The 26,884-nt window shown below is 34.8% G+C and overlaps 1 protein-coding gene across 2 annotated transcripts in view; it reads left to right on the forward strand.

Annotated features, from left to right (window-relative positions):
• Nucleotides 1–26,884, forward strand: part of NPAS3 (neuronal PAS domain protein 3) — a 596,576-nt gene that overhangs the window by 413,473 nt on the left and 156,219 nt on the right. For both annotated transcript variants that reach the window (XM_042871090.1, XM_042871100.1), the window contains one exon: nt 425–514. In XM_042871090.1, the coding sequence (XP_042727024.1) occupies nt 425–514 (90 nt within the window). The remainder of the gene's footprint in view (nt 1–424; nt 515–26,884) is intronic.

Here is a 26,884-nt window from a genome sequence, read left to right on the forward strand (position 1 = left end):
TTGTTTGTTTTCAGATTTTGTTTTTCAGTTTTATTTTATTTTACTTTTATTCTGGGGAATAATTCGAGGATCTCCTTACATATCATTTGATTGGAAGGCTATTTGTTTTTCTTATGTATTTCTTCCTGTAAAAAAAATTGAAGAACATTTCATTTTTCCGTATTTTTCCTGTATTCAAATGAGATAACTTTATATAGTATATGGCAGATATAAGCAGAACAGTAAGTCCTTCAACTTTGAAATATACTAGTGTTGATTTTTAATATATAAATTTTATAACAGAATGGTCTTAAGGATTCAAATTAAAAACACACATCTGAATGTTTTCCTCAATTTGTTCTGTGATACCTTTGTTTGAATCTATTTCTATCTAGGATTTAACATTTTTAGTTAATATATTCACTAGACTTTTCTTTCTCTGCAGTCCTTGGATGGATTTGTATTTGCACTAAATCAAGAAGGAAAATTTTTGTACATTTCCGAAACTGTCTCCATCTACTTAGGCCTGTCCCAAGTAAGTACATGCTTTCAGTTCTATAGCATAATTGTGTGTGATGTGTTCTTCCGTTTCTCATTGTAAAAGAAATTTTAATAATCTAGTTTCTGTATTTTGCATGGATTATTTAATTAGTTATTTAAAGTTGCATCTGGTTCATCCTGAGAAGTAATTGAAAAACATGTCTATCAGTATTGGACGTTCAAATAAGATACACTTGTGCCTGAAAACTTTTTGCCATGACGGATCATTATTAATTTATTGAGAACAAATCAAGTTTCTTTTCTTGGTTGTTTTGAACTTTAAACCTCTATACCTGATAGGAAAGGGATACGTTAATAGTACTTCCCTTGTGTCCTATTACTGGATGTTTATGGAGTACCCTGCATTATCTAGGGAGCTGACACAATGACAGGGAGTCATTTGGAGTCAAGAAATGCTGAAAGAGACCATTAAAATGTCTGGCAGGGAGGGTTCCAACAAGGACACGTTTTGCTGCTTCCACAAATGTTCACTAATATGAAGAAAATATATTAAATACAGTATTTTTAAAATGTAATTGCTAACAACTGTTTTTCAAAGATTAAAAGGGTGAATGGAAGAGAAGGGAAAGTTGTTTGCTGGTACTTAGCCCTAATCCCGCTGCATTCAGAAATCTTTTGTTAGAATAGCTTCTTTTTACTTGCATTTAGAAATGCAGAAGAAAGATTTTACATGATGATTTGCAGGGTAAGATACCTGTTTCTATTGCATTCACTCAGAGGAGAAAAAGAAAATCTAACATAAATATTTATTTCCTTTAAATTGGTATCCATACTGCTGTGAGGAGGCAAGTATTATTACTGATAACTGTTAGTTTTGGTGTACCCCAACGGTAATGAAATGGGAAATTTTAACTCTTGGTGCAGAAAATGTCATGAGAGTTAGGATAGATGTTCATTAAGTCATCAAAGAAATTGCAAGAAATTTGTTTTAGTAAGTTCAGTAATTGTTATTTTGGGTTGGTTTTAGCAAAGCAAATGCTAAAGGTGTTTCTTACTCATATATGTATTTTTTTCTGCCATTAAAGTCCCTTGTTTTGTAATAGACTTTAATACCTGGCTTAATCTGTTTGGGAATTGGTATCGAGAATCTCAGATTTTGAAATCGGTGCGCCACCATGTTGCTAATACAGTAAAGAATCAGAACTTTAATGTTTATTATTGTCTTATGCTCATATTAATCTGTTTTATGCATAGTATCCAACAAAGTTTAACAAGCCAGTAAAGAAGAAGGATGGATAATTAGTTTAAGCAGGTAAATGCTAATTAGGAAACTCCTGAAAGGCATCCATTATACGGTAGCTTAAAACAAATTTTACAGCCCTGGTTAGTGGTGTAATCCAAATTCTGTCAAGGCAACTGCATTTTCTGTAATTGAGATGTGTATGTTTGCTTTGCATAACAGATGGCTCTGTATGCTTAGACTGATAGCTAGGAAAATAATAATTGCATTATTCTGGCCAAAAGAATATTAGCTCTTGGGTTTTGGCCATTTCAGTCAGTCCTCCTGCCAGCACAGCATATGCACATATATGGATTGGATTTTCAAGGAAATTGATGCATCTGGAATAGTGTGGCCATCTGAAATATCATCTGTTCAAGAAAAAAATTGGCTTTAACCCTATGCTAGTCCCTTGTTAAAAACATTTTCTGCCACTATCTTTTTAACTATAGGACTTTCCCTACTCTGTACTAACATCCAGTTGGTGAGCCTTTGCACTTCATCTCATATCCCCATATACATTTCAAGAAAGAATTCTGATAAATTAAGCAATTTTCTTTGCATGTTACAGTCTTTATCAGTGAAAATGTTTCCTTGTGTTCATTGCTGATGGTATAAATGGAAAAATAATATAAAATCAGAATCAGGACCGTGGCTTTTAGTATGTTAGCAGATGATATCAACTGAGATCTGCTTGAATATCTTTGATTTTCACTTGTCATCAGTCTTTACTTTGTATGTCTCTGAATTATTACATTCTTAACGTATTGTTTGGTTTTATATTATTGTACAGCTAGGTTTCCAGCAATTACAAAAGGAGCACTGTAGCTACTTGATACTAAATCACTATTCAAAGCGTTATTTGTTGCAAAAAATATTGGTAAGAATATCCTTAAAATCATTCCTGAAACTATACATGGAAATGCTAGTATTTCCACTACAACAGTCTTAATTCTGAATTTCCAAAAGAGTGCTATGTTGTACATGTGCTACTGCATCACTTGTGCGGCAAGTAAACACTGATGTGTCCCTATCCTGATATGAGCCCCCACTCCTAAGTATGTATCTGTATAGAACCTGGAGGCAATTCTGCATTTCAAAAAGTCTGGGTGTACATTATAAGCATTTTTATTTGAATCATCATCTTGGAGTGCTGACTTCGGAGTCTTATTTTTTTAGTAAAGTGTCATCTTAGAGACTTCAGCTTTTTTTTTTTTTTTTGTATGCATGGAAAATATATATAACATATTTTGTATTTGTAAAGAAAAAATCTCACATCTCTTAGCAGTGGGAAAATAATAATTGTACCAAGTCTTAGCAGGTGAAAACCCTTTTTAACTGAACCAGTTTTTCTCTTCTCTGTCTTCTCTGAACACTGAGAGCCAGAACACTGAGAGCCAGTGGTAGAAAACAAATGGATACTGATATTCTAAGATAGCTGCAAGGCTAATAGTAAAAAAATCTGATAAAACACTATCTTGGAAGGTAGTCTGGCAATGGTGATAATAACATTACTTCTGGCAAAAATGACAGTGCATTCAAACAGTAAACAAAAATTAAAATAAATATTCTTCCAACATCGCATGTGAATGTATCTTTTGTGTGTAGAGACATATATTTGTTTAGAACACTTTATCTCTCAGCTAATGTCAACCAAGAATTTCAAGCTAACTTGGCAGACATGGATTTTGGTATGGCAGTTTGCTGTGGAATTGTAATCAGAGCAATTTCAGAGGATGTGGACATGCTGAAGTATAGAGAAAGACAGTGTTAGATCAAAATAAAGACTGAAAAAGAAATAGAATAAAAGAAACAGAAAGAGACCAAAATCTCTGTGTTATATCCTTAGTTTATATAAATAGTGATAGCCCAGATACAGCTGGGGCGAGCTGGAATACTCCAACATACTTTTAAGCATTCAGTAGTTCCAGGATCTGCAGTACATGTTGGAAAAGACAGACATGTCTAGAACCGCGTGGTATAGCAATCATTCTTCTGTTGGACTGCATGGTGTACTTTCCCTTTGTGCCAAGGCAAACAGTTCTTGTTACACTGTACCTCTGTAGTGTTGCAAAATTGCTTTGCCTATGTCTGTTCTCAACCATTTTCAAGTTAGGACCTAGATTTCCTTTAGGAAATGGAATGGGGCACTTGGAAGTCAGTATAGATACTATCAGATTTCAATTCTTTTGCAAAATTGTTGAATTTGAGACTTAGTACAAAAATATGCTGATGCAAGTAGCACAAAATGGGGAGAAAAGTCCATCTGGAACAAGGGATAAAATTAATAGAGGTGTGAGGTTTCAGGGTCAATATAAAATATTATGGACTGATAAGCTTGGTAGAATACTTTTCAGGAAAGAAATTCTTGATCATCTCTCACTAACAGTTGTACTCAACAAGGATATTATGCATTACTTTCCTTCTGTGAGGCCCACACCTGAAAGTAAAATATTTCACACCTTTGCTACAGCTTGTCCAGAACACGGACCGGGATTATAAATTGGCCTATTGCAGAGAAAGCTCATTAAAAAGGAGCAGTGCAGCTGCAGAAATAATAAAAGATAATAGAGGTAAAGAAAAAAAATAAAAGAAGAAAATTGTTGAGATTTTGTAATTTTTAAAACAGAGCAAGCAAAGCCAACCAGTATATTGTATGTGTAGTGTGTTACTAATAGCATAACCTACCTCCTTACTTTGGCTTTCTATGCATTTGTTCTATGAAATGGCAAATAAAATTATAGCTACAGCACACAAGTACAAGGTCAAATAAATGACAGTACTCAGTCTATTTGTGAAGCTATTCTGAAAAGGAACCATGGTGCCAAATGTGGTTTATTTGAATAATAAAGAAGAATTAGATTCCCCTGATAACTTGGCTGAGGGCCAATAAATCACTGGAGGTTAAGAATGCTTTGCAACAGCCGCGTATTTCTTTTGCTTTTACGAAGCATAAACCTCAACTACTCTGCTCTACCTGTTTTTCAATGCAAATCAACTTGAGGCTAGTAGATGGTTAAAGGATTGCTTTGTGCTGTTTGCTTAAAAGTAATATAAAGCAAAACTTGCACCTGTTCTGTAAGTTTTACCCCAATTTCCCACTGTGCCATTATCTAAGTAATAATTTTAAAAATCAAATAAAACACCAGGAAATTCACAGCAAAATTACATTTCTTCATTTTTTTAAAGCAAATCCCAACAATAGCAAAGAGAGAAGTTTTTTGTTTTGTTTTGTTTTTCTTTTTCTTTTTGGATTTCGTTCTGAATTTATAAAAATACTATATGAAAAGATAATCTCAGCTGATCTAGTAAACTGGCGCACTAGCATGGAATAGTTTGACCTCTTTAAAAATTATTAAAGCCTGGGAAATTTTCGTTAATGTGTTTTTTAAGGAAGTTATTATTTCTTTTAATATTAAACATAAGAAAGTTCATTTACTTTCATCTTTTATAGTAAAGGAGGAAGGTAAGCAAGGGAGGAACTCTTGAAATAAAGTAGCTCTGTGGATGTTGAGAGCAGAAAGAAAATATAAGTATCAAAATAATTCAGAAACAGAACAAGGCATGGTGGCACATTATCAATTTACAACATTTAAATTGATAAATGCTTGGTGGTGAAGGCCTACAAGGGCACTTTGAAAAGCAAATAGCGACCTGGTGAAGAAATTGATTTTTCCCCCCCGAAAATAACTGCATGATGCATCATTTGACTGCATGCTGTCCAAGTGCTTGACAGAGATAATCTCAGCAATCCCACGGGTGACCTTATCGTTCTCACCAGGGCAACTTTGTCTAGGTTCTGACTTTGTGCATGTCAAGGTTTCTTCAGGCAGGATCCTTAGGGGGAAAAAGTTCCTCTGTTCGATCCAGATATTGAACTGCTCTCCAAGGCACTCCCCAACCCCCCAAAAAGCAAGCTTGTTTCTTTTTTTTCATAATTGTGAATGAACTCAGCAAGAACAAATATCTATAGACACGGTATCTTTGCTGAGGCCATTATTGCTTTTTCAGTATAGTTTAGCTTAGTTATTAGAGGAGAAAGGATACCTGCCATTAGAGGTTATCAGACACAGCTGAAAGGCTCCAAAACATATGGCAGCCTTCTACATAGCAGAAATATCCTGACTGCTTTCTTTCTTGTACTCATTGCTCTCAGCTTTATTTTTTCTTAGGAAAAGATTTTGCCACTGTTGTAGTATTTTGCACCAGTGCCCAATAATTTTTTCTTTATTTGATTTTTTTAAAAATCTCTATCCCAACACAAGAACTTTTAAGACAACTCAAATGTAAATGACAAGCTGACAGAAGTCCTGAACATCATCATCAATATGCATAATTTTGTATAGACACCCTGTAACAGCCTTCACTGTATGGTCTTGAAGTGATCCAAAACAATTTGCCTATTCTATCTGGTTGTTACAAAACTGTTTATGCCTAGGACAGAGGAATATATTGCCCAAATTGTGAAGAATAAAAGCATGTAAACATTTGCGGGATTTTTTTAAGGTACTTTACATAGTGAAAATATTATTTTTCACGCACAGTTTATAATTCTTAATTATAATTACTGATTAGGAGCCCATTGAAAGTGGCAAATGTTATGCTCTATTTGGTACCCCAAAGCTGCTTTACCTACTGCCTTTAACACCCACAGTTCACCATTCAACCTCTTTTACCTCTTTCTTTCATCCACAACATTAATTCTGAGTGAACAAGACGTGCTTCCTTGCTTTTGACAAGATTTGCTGCAGTCTCATGCGACAAAAACCCAACACTCATTCCAGATTCAGAAAGTAGGATTTATAACAGCATTTTAATTTAATGTTGGATGTCGAACATATAAAGAGATCACAGTAGTACTAGAGCTGAAAATTGATGCCTTTTTTATTAGTGTCCTCTCAGAAGTGGGTGAGCCGCTGTTTGTGCAATGGAGCACAGAGCACCACAGTCAGATGAATGAGGATATGCTATCTGCAAGGAATCATATTTCAAACCACTGTCTGCTTCTATTGATGTGCTCAGAGTTGAAAGGTTATGCTAGTAAATGCCATCAGAATTTTCAGCATTAGAAATCTGTGGAATAATCCGCTGACTGTCACTTTGTAGTCAGTATAAGTGTAGTGTATAGTGATGTTTTGCTGATTTTTTTAAAACTTGAAATTAACTTATTGTTACTCATCACATTGTTTTGCTTATTATTATTCTACAGTATGCTTAAATACTGCCAACAGTGTTGTCTTATAGGCTCTGCTGAACTTAGCTCTCTGTTGAGATAACTAAAGGAATCCAGAATGCCATTTTACATGAGAATCATGTTCCTTTTATTTATTCTTTTGAACATATTTCACCAGCCATTGAGGCTAAAACATTGAGAGACTTTATGCAGAAGGGATTCACTAGTTAAAATGAATCACACACATTCTCTGTGCTATAAAATACAGTCTCATTGGTTTAACATTTGAAGGCTGAAGACTTTTCATGTCACATCATGATTTCTAGCATTTGATGTTAAAAATAAGATTTTGATGAGGCATTTTCATTATAATTCTTAACTCTTTCCAGTACTAAATAAGTTGATTGAGAACATTATCATTAGCAATTGGACCATTTGCTGTCTGGTAGATGCAATGTTTTAAGTAAAATAGCTGGGAAAAATGGTATTTCACATTTTTCAGTTCTATTTAAAAAAATATATATAGACAAAGTATTTTCCTGGATTAACATACATATTATCCAACTTAGCTACAGACTATTTTAGTATCTTTTTTGCATTGCATTAGGAGATTTTTGTATGGAAGCTGGTGAAATATTCTATATATAGTCAGAAAACAAACAGCTGTGGGATAATTGGGGGGAGAAAAAGAGATACTGGTGGGAAACATACCAATTTGGAATAGATATATTTTCCACAGTAACTTGCTATATTACACAGATGGAGGAAAAAAAGCCCACAAAATTAAGTAATTATTTGATCTTTAAAGAGTGAGGTTAAAAAGTCATTGTACTGGCAAGTGATCACAATTTCATTTCTAAAAGAATAAAAAAGAAAAGTCATTAACAAATTTTGATTAATAGCAAGTAAATATACTTTTGAGTGCATCCAAGATGTACTGATGCTAAAGACTGATTCACTTTTTCATCTCTACTTAAAGAAAGGCAAATGAAAAGCCTGACAAGTTTTCTGTGATGTATGAAAAGACCCAAGATTTGTAGCAGTGAAACGGTACAGCTTTGTTCAACAGCATTTCAATTCCAAGCACCTAAAAAAAGAGTGGGTCAGGCCACACGAACGCAAGGATTTGCTTAGGGTTACGGGAAAAAAAAAACAGTGCCTAGATAAATATGGAGCTGTGAAAGTAATGCCCCCTATTTATTTCCGTGGAAACTACAACAAAGAGCAGAACGACACTGATAGAGGAAATTCTCACCTATTTTTCAACATAATCACCATCATTAGCAGCTATGCATTTTTGCCAGAGACCTGCATGCTACACTTGTAAAAATATGCATGGCCGTCCGGAATGTGACTTGTCAGACTGCCCCTCCGCTGCCATCTGTCGCGCAGCAACAAAATGCAACAGAATATTGACAGAAAGTTTCAACCTCTAGTGCCGAAACACCAACATTTGTCTTTGATATCATGGACCAGCATAATAAAATAGGAGGCATTAATTTCGGAGCAGCTCTCATACACAGTCCCTGAGTGGATCAGGGTAAAAATAGCCCTGCAATAAAATAAAATTTTATATAATAATAATAAAAATATTATAAAATTTTATATAATAATAATAGTAAATAATAATAAAATAAAATTTAACTCAGATTACCTCAGTCATATTTTCCACTGTAAATGCTCATTGACAGTTCTACCACTCCAATTAAACATTGGCATATGAAAGTACATCCAGAACAAAGGAACAAACACCTCAACAGCTCTGAATTAGGAGATGAGATGGATCTTTTTTTTTTTCTTTTTTCTTTTTTAATTTTTATTTGGTGCCAGCATCTTTTATTCTTCTATTGCTATAGCGTAGGTCTTGTATAGCTTGTTGTCTTCAGACTTAACTGAGGACTCCCCTTCTGGCAAGTAAAGGAAATACAGAATATTTACTGCGTTACTGGTAATAGAGGAGAATCGTTCCAAATTCTGCAGTGAAAATATTCTCCAATGAGTTAGTGGGGGATCTAGTCAAGAATTCTCTTCAAACTGTCTTCAGCAAACCAGAAAACACCCAAGTCAAAGTCTGGTGGTGCTTAATCCCTAAGGTTTGTAGTGGGAATTCAAGATAATCACATTCGTGAGAAATCTTACAGTACTAATCTATATTCTTTTGTGTCTCCCCGTTTATCTTCTGCATTAAATAGACCTGTCCTGCCTTAGCATTTTAACCTCATATTTCCCTGTAATTCTTTCTGGCATCTGAACCAGGGTGCATTCCAAGAAATCTGATGCCCATATTTCCAGTTGCACGGAGACTGGTACCAGCTTCCTGATAAAGCTATAACATGAGAGCAAATGTAAGCAGATCAGTTTCTGTATTTAATGTTCAGGAGAAAAAAAAAAAAAAAAAAGCGTCCGAATACTCATTACACTCACTGTGAACCCATTTTTATCCTAGTTCCTCAGATGAATTCCTCAACAGAATTCACATTTACAGTTCTTTCTACTATTTGTTTCTGCCTTCAAACTTACCTGCATTAATAGTGAGTAATTCAATTCCCTGTGGCAGTTATTTATGTATTGTTCTCATGTCACAGCCCCAAAAGGACCCTTTGTAGTCGAATCTGTAGAAGAGCCAGTTTAATGCCCTATTGCAAGCTGTGCCACGAGGACACATCCAAGTGCGCAGGCTAGTGCTGTTCTACTGTGAGCATTGCTAAGCAGTTTGGGGACACATAGAGTGTGCTTTCACTGTGCTGGGATAGCAAAACCCAGCTCTGCCGCAGAGCCACACTCCTACTGGCAGCTAGGGGAGACAAACAAAGGCTACATTTTCCCTTTCAAAAAACAGGAGATCAAATGTGGCAAAAGTGTGATAAACCTGTGCTCAGAGTCAGAAAGTTAAGGCAGAAAAGAAAGAGAGAAAAGACCTTCTTTCAGCAGTGAGGGGATGCGCCTGAGAGCAAGAATTATCCTCTCCTCCAGACGCAGGAAGCATGTGAGTGTATTAGAGCAGGGGGAATCAAAATGGTGTAAGCAAGACAGACAAAAGAAATGTTTCTCTTGTGTGAGCAGACAGAAGAGACATAGCATGCTGCTCCTACTCTGCAACTGAGGATCAGAGCTGTGAAAATGTATTCTGCTTCTTCCTCACTAACCAAGAAAAATTTTGCCAACCTTTGGTATTCAGAACTCCTGCCCCAGGATCCACTCTAATAATACATTGGTTTCAAGTTATTAAGTACATGAAAATGATATTTTTAAAAGCTTATTTACATTCTGATTGGGTTTTTGTTTTGTTTGGGAGGAAAGCTTTTATTACTTTACATTTTCTACTCTTTTTTTTTTTTTTTTCTTCTTTTTTTTTTTCCCCAGTGGCTACCACGCTAGAAGTTGAATTTTATATTTAAGAAAAGTCTGAGACATTTTGGCAATATTTTGTTTCTACAACAGTTAAGATGTGAGATTTGACAACAGTAAAATAGAAAGGGAAAACACTAGCTCCGTCTTTATTTGAATGAGATCACACTGATCTATAAACTGATATGATATATAATGCTCATACTGCATTCTAGATAACTTTTGAAGACTTCACATTAATAAATCTGGCCTTGTGCTAATAAAGGGTATGACAGTATTATTACCTATATTAATTATTTTATGTTTAAGATTCTGTCTTTGGATCTTTTGGGTGACAAGAGTTTTTTTCTGAGTACTTCTGAATTAGGATGTAGCCGTTCAGTATAGTGAAGCATAAGCCTGTATCTTCTTGTGCTGTATTCCAGGAAGATGTCTGTTTTGGGTCAACACATCTTCATATGTGAGTAGTTAATACAAAGCCACATACATTCCTGACGTTCCTAGAATGACAGTGTAGATTCCACGTGTTCTTGCTGAACTTCCGTAACATATGCACAGTAAAGATTAATAGTGTAAACATATCTCTTTCGCATATTGAAGGCAGCGTGCATGTGTTATGACTTTGCAGGAAGTGATGTTTCATCTTAAAAAATTTATTAATGTAGATGGAAATAGAGTAGCTTTTTCCCTGTGTGTGCTTCTTCTTCTTGACATGAGTCTGATCCACAACCTGTTAAGTCAGTGAAAATTGTTCACTGATTTTTGAATGGTACTGCAGCTTACTGCGTAGCCATCAGCATTGTCAACATGGTGTTTACTATGAATAAAGAAATTTTTTAAAGTTATTCAGCAATCCCTCTGTTCCTATAAGCAAATAATATTTTGAATAAGAGTTTGTTCACTTTCTTTTTGTTCCATAGATAGGTTAAAAATTGATTGTATTTTTGTAAATTTTTTGGTTATAAATCTGTCTTCCCTATTAGTTTGCAAATTCAGTTTGGGTGCATTGTTGCTTAAGCATACAGTGTCTTCTGCTTAAAAGACAGTTCACGAGGACGATGCAAAATAAAAAGTAATTCACTCACTAAACTGCACTTAAGCAAATTTCAAGTTCTAGAGAGCTTCACTGAAATGGGCTCACTGAAAGTTTAAAGTGTTGTCTTTCCTGCATTTCATCTGAAATAGATCTGAAGAAAGAATTGCACTTCAAATCAAACAAGTTAATGAAGGATATTCCAATTGTTTCATTTGGCTAAATCAAAGCCTGTTTCTTAATGCTAGTTCTTTTCTCCTTTTGTTTGATACCATTGCACTCCTCTTGATTTACCTACACTTGTAACTGTAAGAGTGATCTGATGCATATCATGGAAGACTACAGAGTTACCTGGATGTGAAACAAGTCATTGCTTCACTCTCACTATGTGACCATCATGAGCCATTTAAATGGTATAAGCATGTTAATACTGTACCTAATTTGAACAGTGATGGACATTTCTTGATAAATCCTTGCAGATTCACAAAGTCAGCAGTTTCCCCAGTAAGGATGCAAATTCATATGAAACAGTAAAATTAATGGAAAAAAATAAGACTCCTGATATAAAAATGTAACTTTTATAGCTTGTTAATTAAACAAGAATTAAACAGGATTTCAAGAGGCTAGGAAAGGACACTACATTTTAATATGTTTTGAAACCTTTTCAATGAAGTAGACAGAAAAAATCATGTAATTATTGGAAATCATTCATCTCCTTTGTAAAATCATAGACCTTTAATCGTAAATAGTATTTGTAGAAATTAAAGAAGCTAAAGTGAAATTATTTCTAAAATGTCACAACTGTTCTTTTATACTAGATCAGGTGAACTATCTCTTCATTATTCTCTGGAATACCTAGGAGGGTGCTGTGAAAATAACAGAGAGACTTCTAAAATAATTGTATATTAAAAAAAAAAAAAGCAAAGATTTCAAAGCTTATATATACATACTTACATTTGCTATTTTGAATCAAGTTGTTTATGTGTGATGTGCTTTATTATGGCATTAGCACCCATGTCACAGGAATACCAGCATTTGCATATAAACAATCAACATAATGGAAATATAAAATTCAGGGATTATTATTATTTTAAATAAAATGCTTACCTATCCTGAAATGCAAACATTTATCCTGTGTGTGTATAATTATAATATTCCCATGATAGCTGGTAATTTTATGATTCTGTTTTATAGTCTCGTTTAACTCAAATTTATTCTCTTGCATCCATGGTCTTCATTCAGCAATGGACATGTTAGTAAGCTGTACTACAGGGGTTTTTTTGGTTTTAACCTTCAAAGGAATTTAGTTGAGCAGATGCTACATTGAACATAGAGTAGAAAGGAAATGATATGGCTTTTAAAGGGCACATCTAGCATATCTACTGGGCTAAAGTAATTCTGGCAGTGCTTCAAAGGATATAACTTTTGATGGTAAAGTAGGTAGGCTACAGAATGAAATCACATATGGCAAGCTGTCAAAGTCTTCCTACACATTCAGTACATTTATCTAAGTGCAAATGGATGCTACTTAGATGGAGTCCCTAGCAATTTCCTGTTAAATCTGCTTTAAGATTATCTGATATTATTTGACTAAATTAAAAAGAATATAAAGAAAACTTTTGTGATCAAATATTTAAAAATTAGTTTTTCTTTTCAGCAGATAATCTGAAATATGAACTGCAATTGTATTAACACTTGGAAGCAAAGGGCTTTCGGTATTAGCAATTATATCAAAACAGGGATAATGAATTCCTGTATATCAACTTGAAGAGGACGTATTTATAGGTCAATGATGTCAATAGCTATAGTTCTCATAGACACCTCATGCTTACCCTTTTATTCCTCACTAATGCTAAGAAGACACAGTTTTAACTTTTAATGAGATCGGTGACTATGAGAATCTCATTTTGCAATACATTTTTCATAAGAAATAGTTATTTTTCACCTTTCAAAATTTAAAAATAAAATCTGTAACCTTTTTAAAAATGTGAACGGAGGATAACAGTGGATCATTAGCCCTAAATACAAACAGTGGTACTTATTGCAAGAACGAGATAGAAGTAATTTTGGGGCAGGGGGTGGAAGGAGGAGAGGGGCAATAATTCTGTTAGTATAATGACAAAATTCAGGATGCAATACAGTATACACTTAGCTCAATATCTAGGAGACTAAAGCATTTTGTGATAACAGTTGTCTTTGGGTACGTGGCTGTATGTGTCTGAGTGATTTTGTTTGCATGCATACTTATGTAGTTCACTCCAAAAGTAATGCCTCCTATTTATTTCTTTGGAATCTACAACAGATACACAGAGCATAACAACACTAATTATCACTATAAAACACACTTTTTCAACACAGCCACCACTATTAGCTATGCATTTTTGCCAACAATGTGCCTGCATGCTTTGCTCATCAAAATCTGCACCAAAGGAGGTGATCACTGTCACCACTGCTAAAATGCATCACCCACCGCCTGGCTGTGCTCACATCCACTGTTTGGCCTCCATAAATGTTCATCAAGTATTGATGAATGTCAATGGATGCTATTTTTTCTGCATGCAGAAATTAAATGACACACCTTTGCTGCATACTCATGTCAGATGCCATTTTGTCTGACTACCCCTCCACTGCCATTTGTCACCCAGCAACAAAATGTAACAGAGTATTGGAGGGAAGGTTAAACCTCTAACTGCCATACCACCAACATATGCCTCTGACATCGTGAGCCAACATAATAAAATAAGAAGCATTATTTTCTGAGCAGCCCTTTTATATTCATATGTAATGTCTCTGTATGGATGTTAATCTGTATGCATCTATATGCTTTAAAGAGCACTCCAAGTGCTGACAAGTTCTTCACCTGTGTTCTCCACTGCTCTGGAATACTAAGAAATAAGATATGTCCTGCTGCTGTGTTATGGTACTCAGCACATATGTTTGTTAACTGATTCTGGGACATGTGCATCCTGAAAAGCTCTGATAGGTTGAAGCATATTTAATTTTAGTCTGGGGTATGGTGCAGTGTGTTTAGTGTGATTGGCTGTTAAAGGCTGAAGTCTGTTTGCCAAGGATGGATTATAACGAGATTTGGCCATTGAAATTAAAATCCCTCTGGACAGATCTTCGTATTCATTCATTTGGCCCCTCTCTCATACTTAGGTCTGACAACAGTATGTGTTCCCATCACAGCTCAGTAGTTTCTTCTCCACATAACAGATGTAGGTATCAGCTCATTCAGGTACTCACATCTTGCATGATTCAAGAATAGAAAAGGAGTGTGATACTGCACCATTCTGGTGGGTATCACACCAATGCTTGAATCACAGGGGGTCACCATACAGGTCATGCCCTTGGCCCATTTTCATAATCACGAAGCATTGCAGATTGTGTAAGAAAATTGAGAAAATGCTTGGGTTGACCTATTTTAAATAGCAGTTACTTGCTCAGTGGCATATGACTTGGATAAATTTGAGGAGACTTTTCCTGGGATAGCAAATAGCATCTTCCTCATATAAAAGCAACCCCATCTGTCAGTTTCAAATCCATTTTCTGATAGAAATGGGATGTGATGGCTGCTCAGAGAAAACCTTATTGTTTTAACACGAGTGGAAAAAAAATGCTGTTGTATCTAGATTGAGGTTTAGCTGAAATTTTCTAAATTATTTAATCTGAAACAGATGTATATCTTGTAAAATCTAATTCAGAATGGTGGTAAATCTGACAATGGGACAAGAAACTGAAAGCAGTTTTCTGAATGGCAAGTATTAAGCAGTAATAACAAAAGGTGATACTGCAAATCATACTTGTAATAAAATAGAGTATGAATAGAAGAAAGGATGAATATGTTGTAACAAAGGTTTGGATCCTGCAAATGTGCACACAACAATTTTCATTGAAAGCTATGAAATTAATGATGTGTATAAAGCTGTTCAATTAAATCTTTGAGAGACTGGAGCATAGACTTTTGAACTGTGTTACCTCTCATTAAAATCAGTGGCAGTCTCAACAAATGCAGAAGTTCAGGAGAGAAAACTGAAGACCAAAATCATGCACTTAAAATATTTAAATTACTTCAGCAGTGCACCGATACAGTGTGTTACAATTTTGTTTTGTTTCTGTATTTCAAATTTACCTCTATAAAAACCTAGAATTAATGCATAGGTCAATGTGTCTGCTTGACTGTTTGGTCAGTCAAAACTGTGAAACTATATGTGCTTGTGAGAATGGGAAATGGGGCTCAGTATTTAATTGATTTGTTATATTGAAAGGAATTAGTCACATATGTCTTGGTGCATATAGAACATCTGAATTTTAGAGACCTTAACTAGAGATTCAAGTAGTACTTGGCATTGAAACACAGTCCCTACCTAAGAAACAAACAAAACAGGGAAGAATGTGTTAAAACCCACCAGTGTCTTGTTGGCCTCAAGCCAGGAGAGCAGACAGATTTCATAGTGACCTGAAGGTTTAGCGTATTTGAACATTGTAGCCTCAGCTGTGATATTGGATTATATTATAAAATTAGGATCTTTGCCTAAACAAGGAAAGTTTTGATGTTTCTATAGATTACTGTCCCAGGTATACCACATAACAGCACACAAATGAGAAATAGACATATCCCATTGCAAATGTAGTTTTGCAAATCAGCTAATTACCAAAATAGAAACCTGATTATCAGTGCACTGTACACACAACCTGGAAAGGATCAGCTTTGACACCTCTCCCCTCAGGCGATTAAGATTTATACTTCACAGATGCAGAGAACTGAGTCCAAATCCACTTCACTTCATCTTCAGAGTAACAAAACTTTTCTCATGAGGTAAAGGTTTGACACAGTCTCTGAGCAGGAATAACCTAGATGAAACAATCACTGATCCAAAATATAAACACTTCTTTTCCACTTACTCTTTTGGCTCCATTGTGAGCAACAATCATGAATTAAATAGAGCAGGAGTTCCCTTCAAATAGCAGTGCTCCATCATATATTCTCTCTTCTCCTAGAAAAGCTACCCGAAGTTCACTCTTAAGTCCTGAGGGATAACGATGGACAAAACTGAGGTCCAGAAATCATATGCTTCTGTTCCTCATGTGAATTAATAAAACAGGGATATTGTCATGAAAGAAATCTGAGACACTGATGTTATCTTTCCTAATACCTACAGCTGTGTTTAAAATAGAAGCACAATTAAAAGTAACAGAAGTAAGGCAAAACTACTTGCTTCATAAACATTAATAAGTGGAAGTGGAGAAAAAAGAGTGGCAGTGCTGGTTTCTATTCTGGAGGCAAGATCTTCTCTTGCAGGTACTTGTCTTTGGAAATCAAGTTGTGTTTAGAGTTTCTCATTCTTCCTGCTGCTACATTTTGGGACGATAAGATGATAGGATGGTAGGACAATAGGTAACGGCTTTAAGAGGTTTAAGTTGGTTATTAGAAAAAACTTCTGAAGAGGGAAAGGTATGGGAATAGGCTGCAGTGGAGTCACTATCTCTAGAGTTTTTTGAGACAAGGATTGATGTCACACTGAGTAACATGGTTTAAGTATTATGGTGGTGATAGGTTGATGGTTGGACTAGATGATCTTAGTGGTCATTCCAATGTTATTGATTCTGTGATTCTATGATTTGATTCTATGATTTTCCAAGTTATTTAAATCTGTTTTCAAGATTTTATTTAATGGAGATACAGTGTGATTTCTAGCTCATAGCATGCCACACAGAACTATTCCAGATGTGCCTCCATTTGAGTTAAAAGATCCGCCTCAACAGAGAATTTCATCCAATATGTTAATTTTCTGAAATGTTTTTAGAAGGATGTGATGTTCTCTGTCTCCTACGACACCATTAGCATTGTTTTTTCTTTGTAAATGAGAATGGATTCACATAACACAGAACTAAAGTATCTCTTGCAAATAACCAAGTTTTACAGTAGAAGTAAAATAAAAGTCTTTGTCTTCAGATTTCTGATTAATTTCTGGTGGTTCAAAAAGAAAAATAGCCCTCCATAATGACTTCTGAATTTCAAGGCTGTATTACATATCAGGACCTGTTTCTTTTATCTTTATTTTTGTTTTACTTTATTTTCACTGCTTTTCATAATGTGCTTTTTTGGTGTGTTACGTTGTGCACATATTTAAATGTGTTAAATAAGTTCTGATATACAAAGGTATCAAATTTGAGACAATCTTTTTTAGATTAAACAGCAAAAATGCCAGTTGTTGATCGGAGGTGTGACTGTACCATGAACTGCTTGTGAGAAACAGTTTTTGCATTAGATACTATAAACTGTATAATTTACAGTTCTGTATGAAATCATGGAGTTGATTGTTTTATTATATTTCAGTGTAAATTTTTCATCCATTTCAGATCAAGTAACATTCTCACAGAATACAGGTTTTGTACTGATATGATATTTCCTAGCTGTAGGCATGGCCTGTCCCTACTTCTGGCTGTAATTTACTTTTTGGTCTCTGTCGCCTTGAGCTTGCCTTCTGACTAGTTTGTTGAATGATGTGCTAATCCATTATATTTTTCAGACAAGTGTATCGACCAGTATAAACAGACTGGAGGGCACAAACCTAAATGAAAGCTATACTTCCTTGAATCATTTAAAAAGCTCCTGCAGTGGTGGCAGTGCAGAATAACTTTACTCTGTACATTACATATAAGGGGGAAATTTCAATAAATAAAATAAAGATTGTAGGGCGTTGGATGAAAATGGAATTTTTGTGAGCACATTATGCTGTTTTCCTCATGGTTGTATTTAGTTAAAGCAGGTAGAAACAGATCATGTTAGTCAGCCACTTTGGGATGTGCTTCTAGATGATAAATTTGAAACTGAGCCCCAAGCCCTGCATTACTTGCCATTTTCTATTGTCCAGGCATCTCACAACATGATACATGTTTGGAGTCGTGTACTGTATTGAGAAATTTTTATACCAATAAAGACTGGAGTGTAACATCACTGTGGAACTGGCAAAACTATGGGTAAAAATGTAGCTGAAGACAGGTAGTCAGGCATTGAGAATCCAATTCCTGGTCATGAAAAATATCCTCAGGTAATTAATCTTAAAAAGAAATATCAGGAGAGTGACTTCTTTAATTTGTGTAGCTGGTGCCACATACTCAGGTTCCTACCTGTCAAACAGTGAATTAAAATTACAATAACAACAGGAAATTTTGGATGGTAATTCAAATCTAATCTCTGCACACAAGTGATATTGTGGAAAATGATGTTTTTCAATTAAAACTGCAACTCTGCAAAACTGTAGTAATCCCATGATAACAAGAAAGCAGATCGTTTTTCCTTCAAGGCACATTTGATTCATTTCTCATTTGGAAATAGTTAAGCTATAGAGTTTCCACAGAGTTAAGTGAGGCATAATTTTTAAAAATATCCTTATATCTCTATTGAAATTGAAAATTTCAAGGAGGAGAATTAGATGTTTCTTTCCTAAAGGAAATCTTTTTTAATGTATTTTTTCTTTTGTTTTTCTTAAATTCCAGCAGATTGAGAGCAAAACTGCCAGATTTCTACTTAATAATTCACTTTCAATGCTTTTTCTGTATCACAGATTTTAATTTTTCAACCAAAATGAAGGCTGCCTATTATCTACTAACTACTAAGAGAACCGTAAAGCTTAACATTCATTCAGACATCTTACAGGTTTTGAAAAGCTTCAAAGGTCTGCTCCTACACTTTATTAAAGGAATTAAAAGCCCATAGTTTCCTACCCCTTACAATCACATAGATGATATTTATCATTTTTATCATTTTATTCTGTTCCGAATCTATGTTTTGATTGTTACTTTTGAACTGATGATGCTGGCATACTCACTTCTCCCAAGAAGATTAGCGTTGTGAGATGATGATAGAAATGATATTTTGGCCATTGAATTCAGAAAATACTTTTATGAAGTTCTGCTGCATATATACATTTTAAGTGTGGATTAACTGTCCATTAATAGAATTATTAGATTTTCAGGGTATTTTTGGGGCAGGGGACAGGATTGCATTTCTTTTATTTTATTGAGCTGTCATCACAGGTTATGAACATGAATTAGATAGTGGCAGGTATACTCTTTCCAAATATGGCTGCTGCTGTTTTAATTAGTGTCTGCTGGTATGTAGAAAACTTAATTTGAAATGGGCCTTACCATTCTGACTGTTTCTTCCCAGCCTATGAAGCATTTTAATCCATTTGTGCTTTCAAACTGAGGTAGCCATCCTTCACATCAAAATGTCTGCACCTTACCAGATCAAAGCTGTCCAAACTTGACTTTGCATCTACACAGATGGCTGTAAACATGACAGTGGAATATTGCTTTGGTTTCACTTGATAGAACTGAAAATTGTCCATGCAGAACTATCCAGAATTTGTAGAAGATGTTATTTTTAAGTTTATTGTTTATGAATATAGCAAAGAGCTGAAATTTAATAGCTATCTATGTTAGTTTAAAGAAAAATGTGTTATTTGCTTCATTTCAGTGTCTCACACAAAAATTACTGAGCAGGAATTGATTGCTGTACCGGAGGAGGAATGGAATGCTTGTAGATTTTTCAGCCAATTTTAAGCATTTTTAAAATAATATATTCATAGCTAGTACATGCAATAAATAACATGCATCATCACTAAAGCAGGACTTTTTGAGTTGAGGCCTTGTGAATGACAGCTTTCTAAATAAAATAAAAGTTTGAAAAGGTTAGTATACTCCTAAAATCTTTATTTTGGAGCATGTGACTTAAAGCATGATGTGCAGAAAGCAATGTTTCCTTTATGCAGCTCAACTATTTGCATAGGACTTTGCTGTTTTATAAATGCCAAGAAGCATAAATATTGATACACCATGCTTACCTTCCCATATGCCTTCAGTTATGTTTTGTCTAAATTATGGAAAGGAAGGTACAACTGTATGCACTGTTTAAAGACATGTTTCTTTCCAACCTCTGCTTCCTGAAAGCATTGTTATTCAGCTTCTTCCCCTTAATTTCCCACTCCTTTCTCCATGCAAGCACACATACAAACACATACTCACACCGTAGTCTGCGGAACAGTTTTTGAAGGGCAAGGATATGTTTTTTGTTGAGTATTTTACATACTGAGGAAGCTGTTTACCTTCCAATAATACAAAAATAACCCCTAAATACATCATTTTAAGCTGATAGAAATAAATAACCCTCCTAAATAAATAATAGAAAAAAAAACAAACCAAAGCAAAACAAAAAAAAAAAAAAAAAAACAACAAAAAACAAAAAATAAAGAAACAAAAAACACCCTACAATCTGTAACTTAAAAGGTTTTACAAGATAAAGAAGTTATATAAACAGTTTAATTGTATCTGGGAAACAGATATACTTAAAATGCTGGGATGTCTCCTTGGTGCTGTATGTTCAGGAAAGAAATACAAGATTTATATATAGAATACACTGTTTTTAATGAAAGGATTATATCTACATATTTTTTTCCTGAGTCCTGGCAGAAGACATTGAAAGATGAAGTGTCAAATTATTTGTTTTCCCCTCATAACACTGCATAGCCATGAAAAGTGAATTTGTTGTTGTTTCTGTTGTTTTAGGGTAAATAAAATGAATTATATCACAGCCGTGCTTTTTGGCAGATGGATAATAAAGTCTTCAGTAGAACAGACCTACCCTGTTCAGTGTGCCGAGTGCTACTAAACAAATAATGTCAGATGCATATGGGGTTGGCCAACAGGAATTGAGAATTATAGTCTGCAACACAAAAACACCTATTTCAAATCAAGTGAGAAAGTATGTTGTGGGATTGTAAAGCTGCAGTTTGACGTATATGGGTAACTTAACTGTCTTGCAAGGCAGAACACACCCCATCTTTTAACAGAAATCTTCAGTCTGTACTATTAAAAGAATTATGTACTAAAAATGCTGCTTTATCATTTATAAAAAAAAATACAACTATTTATTATCAAATTGGCCAAATGAATGAAAAGATTAACTGTTACAACTATTACTGTTTAAGTTTCTACTTTTTTCTAAACATCCAAGAGTTTGTTTCCCCCTTGAGGTGCAGCAGGATCTTTTTGATTGCACAAATCAGAAAAGGTTGCTTTGTGCTCAATTTGATGCTTATTTCCCTCTTGTCAAATAAGTAACCGGTTTCTGCGCAGTTTGGCTTCTGTGTTGACAGTAAGCAGCCTCTCACAGGGCAAAAAAAAATAGTTTGCATTAAATCTCCACCCAGGACATTGTGAAAACAAAGTCATTATGTTGTGTGTGAGATCAAAAGCAGATGATCAATATCAAAAGGATGAAGTGAGAAGAAAATAGTGTCAAGCACTAATGTAAAATCGCGTACATGTAAAATGTGCATCTGAAGTAACAGAAAACTTTTTTCTCATTTCATTAGATAGTCTTTAGATTGTTGTCTACATTAGTGGAAGCTATACAAAGACATTTATACATATGACTTCCAACTGATGATTTTCAGAAACTTCTGACTCTAGGACATGAGCAGTATTAAACTTTAGGAAAAGAAAGTGTTTCTCTTTCCAAGCAAATATTTCTGGAAATGTTGGGAGAAGAGGCATTTGGAATGCAAATAAGGCTAACAAGAGGTAATAATCCCAAAAGTAAAGGCATATGAAGAAAAATTAAATAGAGTATAATCCTAAAGTAAACTAAACAGAATTTCTGTAAGGATATATAGCCAAAATGAAGAATACCCAGTGAAACAGAAATTGACATATAAATAATATTCCCCCAAAATATACGTAGTAGGGAGAGAAAGCTGATCATAAAGATACAGTCACTGGATATGATTTGGCATTCAAGTACTAAACCATATGTAATAAAGTTTTCATAAGAATTTGAATTGCAAATAAGTTCAGCCTTCCTTTGTCATTTTTCTATGGTGGTCAGACCTGATATTCTCTCCCAGTATGTATGTTTTTGGTAGAAGAGTTTTTTTCCTTTTCTGGTGGAAGAAGCAGAACCAAGCTGCTGCTTGAAATGGGATTTGAAGTATTCATAAGTGATGTTAAAACAATTTTACAGCTTAGAGCTAAAAATGAATACTTACAACTGTACCTGAAAACCCATTATCAGATCTTAAAGAGAAAAGAGATATGGATATTTGGATATTTTCCTCCTATCACATTTAAAAATGCAAATTGTGACTTACATTCCTAATTACTGTATATAATACTCAAAGGAATGAGTTTGTTTGCTAAGAATCTGGATGGAATTCCAGAATTGAATAATCAGAAAACTATTGCTCATTTTAGGGAAAATTTATGATATTGTAATCGTACTCTACATTATATATTACTTCAGTGCTTTGGTTTTGCACATTTTTTAATCTTGAAAAGTTGTGTATCAAAGGATGAAATAATAAGGGGGGAATGCATGCTGTTTCTTGGCATCTGATCTTTTTCTCTCTTCCCTGTTTTTTTTTTTTTGTTTTTTTTTTTTTTTTGATAGTAGAGGAGGGCTGTCTGGCTCAAGACCTGGCATTCTAGCTCTCAGGCTAAACAACCTCTAATAGCTCTGCCTCTCAAAGTCAAAATATTGATTGGGGAAACTCTGAATAAAGCACTTCAGAATAGGACTGAGCAGAGAGCATCTGTGATTGAAAACAAGTGCCCTTATTAGTTCTTTCATGGGAACTAACCTACAGGAAATTTCATTGCTCAGCTATCAAATCAGTATTACTATCCACATTCCAACCCCCCCTGACAGTTCAGAATTTGGATTACAACCTGCAGACCAGCCACTGATAGAAAAATTAGCATTTCAGCATCAAATAAGCACCTTACTTTCCTGTAGGAATTGGTTTGCTGCATCTTAAGATACAGTGTGTGCTTTGTGTTTTACAGGAGAAACACAATATGTGGCTTGCCTTTTTACAAGACACTTCATTCAGTCTCTCACCCTTTACATGGAGTAGTAAAACAACCTAGAATGATCATAATCACAGAATCATAGCAGGGCTTGACTTAGAATAGGTACGATCCGGTGTCCTCTGAAAATTTGATAAACTACAAAAGACCTTAAACAGTAATCTAGAAAAGGATTTTTCTTTTTAAAATTGTGGTTCCACAGACTGAGAAGTTTTAGCCAGAAATCATTGAGAAGTTTTGTTATTTGCAAACATTCCAACATGAAAGCATGAAGTATAAGCAGCATATGCAGTATAAGCAATATATGGCAGCAATTGAGATACTAATATGCTGATTTCATATATCAGATATTGACACTGAAATAACAGTCACAACTCAGAAATAGATGAATTTTTGCCTCTGAAGTGCATCGCCACTGAGAAATCTTCCCACTGTACAACTTCCCAGGGGTTATGTCCCTACATGGTAGATACGCTATATCACTCCTTACCTTCATTTCCAAGTTCTAAAAACGTCTGCTGAAGTAGAGATAAGAATGACAGCAAAACCAGCCATTCTGGTTTTTGGGATATAGATGGGTGGAAATCTTGGCCAGTAGCCGGAGTGCTAAGGTACTACTTAGTGCCTTAGTGGCTTTAATTGTTCAGACCATGAGACATTGTTCCTGGTGTTGTAAGGAAATATATGCAGTCCAAAAGGTGCTAATCTTAGCAGCCTAGCTAGCTCCATCTTTAAAATTCCTGATGATTTCTGAAATGCTTAAGAACAGTGAATCTTTTGAATTGAGCTGTTTTGCTACAAGTTCATGTCTGTGTACGTGGATGGCTAAATGTGCTATTTTAATATGAACAGGAAATTTAAATGTGATTTCATTAATTAATAACATTATTTCAAAAGTGCAACATGCAAGATTATTGCTTCTAAATGAAAACTCACTTGTTTTCTTGTAAGAAATACTGATCAAGTGGTGATACCCAGCAACCAGGTGTATTGCTAACAAGTGTTAGGGCATACTTATTCAGTTGGTATAAAGTACAGCCTAAATCCTGCGATTATCTCAGTATCAAGGTAATTATCAAACCTAAACACCTAGAGATTTGGGATCTGATTTAGAGAAGCAGAGGAGCACTAACAGATGTTTCAGTTTCCTGTACTATCTCTTCAGTCTTCTATTTCAAGTCTCTTTTTGTCTACCATGGCTCATAAGGTGAAAGAAAGAAAGAAATAAGGTTTGGTTATGTTAAGTTAGTTCTATACATTCTGGGGTTTAAAGCTGTTTCACCTTCTCTTTTTTAATTCCTGTCTTGTGTTTTTTTTTAAGTGGTTTCCTTTTATGCTACTGTATTTGCTAAAGTCCAGATTGCTTGGACTCTTAAACAATCCTCACGTGTATTCATATGAGAAATAGTAAATATATGTGTAACTGCTTACACCTAAGATTTATTATAGAACAACAGAGATACCATAAGTAAAGCAAATCTGAAAGGAAATTATTCCATTTATCAGAAGCATTCAGTCTTTTTATAAATAGGACAATAAGGAACTAAAAGCGTGCCTAACCATCCTGCCACATCAAGCAGCAAAGCTGACATTTCTGTCTTAACAGAGCACACAGCAGTCATTTACAAACTTGAACAAGTCCTCTGTAGGTATTCTGTCATGAGAGTGACTGAGTACATTTTATAATATACAGCATGCACAAAATTGAAAAGTCCTTTTGTTTTGACTAGGAGTTTCTCAATAGAAGCAGGTTAATATGTCTTCTTGCTTTATCACTTGACAAAGCTGCATCTTTTGCTTCAAGCAGTACCAGTTCAAGAATCAGAAACAAATTCAAAGCAAAGGAGAACTCAGTGTTCTGAACACCAAATGTGTCTGTTTAATAAAGCCTTTGTGCAGTCCCATATAATTTCTCTGCCACTAGAAAAATTTTGTTACTCTTACAAATAATTTGTCTTAGTTGAGTATATTCTCAGAAATTAGAGGCTTTTTCACATCATGTAATTAGTGTTTTAAAAATAAATCTTTTTTTTTTTTTTTTGTGGTTTAGGAAGTGAGAGAAATACAAGCCATGTTTTTCTAATTATGAGGCTGTTGTAAAATAGCTCTATAAAGCAGATGTACTTTGCAAATTAGAAGTTGGATTCAATTCTCATGCTGCTTTAAGGTGGTTTCCATTTCAAATTGTGGCAGCTGAAATCAGATATGATTTCAGCATGTCCCTAACACAATCCTACCTGTATGTAAATCTTCCAGATTTTTTTTTTTTTTTAAATTCATACATCACAGAGCTGTTACTTTCTGGTCTCTCTTGGCTCTCTAGGTAATTCGTCTTTGTGGTAATAGCGTGAAGGTTTTGGAAAAGCTAACTACTGTTTTACTTCATTTATTTTATCATGGTTTTTATTAATTAAATTGATACTTCCAATTTCCATTTATTTGATGCTGCTTTGCAATATTCACACATATTGATACTGGCTATTCTTTTAGGTAGGTGATAAAACCATGTAACCCGAAGGGTTTCCAGTGGCTTTCCGCATTACTGAATACTTTTTTTATAAACTTATAAAACCCTCAGTTCTGTGACAGCATACACGGAAACACAGTGACAGAAAATGATAAAAAATTAAAACGCTGAAAAGTCTGGGTGACTAAATGAATAAGAGGCAGTCTTTTTACATCCAAATTCCCTTATGAGATTCAACCTCAGGTCTTAAAAGGAATTACTTTCCTGGATTTCTTCCAATTATGCTCAGCACTCAGTGGCTCATGTTACAAGACCAGGACACCCACTTTGAGGCTCTCAGGGTCTAACAGGCATGTTCTCCTTGGCAAAGTCAGACAGAAGATTAGATAGTATGCTCATAATGACATGTCCTACCAATGTGAATCAGGTAGGCACTGAAAATCTTTCCAACTCCTTTTCACATGGACTATGAAACATTTTCCAAATCACATTTCAAGCTAGTTTTTAATGCTTGTGACATTGTACTGAGGTTGTGAAATGTTTGGATCGTAGTAGAAGAACATAAGCCATGGCAGTGAAATTTTCACATATGCTCTGGGCACATTATGTGTAGGATATACAAGAAGTTTGGGTTTTGTGTCATTCAAACTCTGGTTACTTTTCTGAAAAAGCAACATTCAGAACAAGTTTGTGGAATTCTCATAGTGGTTCTGGGAGAGAGCTTTTGGCAAAGACCTGACTGAGGCAAGCGATTGCCTTTGTGCGGCTTGAGTTATACAAGTATCAATGATTTTTGTTCATAGCATTCCCTCTGTGAGATCCTGTATATGTTAAAGGGTGCTGAATTTCATTTTTGTCTTCCTTCGAGGATGTTAAAACTTTATAAATCAGTTCATTAAGCCAGAGAACCTCCTCAATATTTATAATTTAAACTTCCACGGTATTTTTCTTTCTAAGATTTTCAAATACATTCAGTCATATTCTGTTGGTGAATTATTTTATTTTAGCAGTGCTAGGGACAGTGACTCAATCACCTTCCAGGGCAGCCCATTCTAGTGCTCATTATTCAGCATTTCTAATGCAGGATAAAAACTGAAAAAAAGTCCAGGAAATTCTGCTAATTTCAGTGATACTGAGTAAAAGTAATAATTTCACCAATTACTATTTGCAGAAATTTCATAGGGTGTGAATTTTACATGGTCTGTGTATTCATTTGACTTATAGGTGTTT

This window comes from Lagopus leucura, unplaced genomic scaffold (genome assembly GCF_019238085.1).
Source record: "Lagopus leucura isolate 7727_CA_CO unplaced genomic scaffold, USGS_WTPT01 Super-Scaffold_1, whole genome shotgun sequence".
NCBI lineage: Eukaryota > Metazoa > Chordata > Aves > Galliformes > Phasianidae > Lagopus > Lagopus leucura.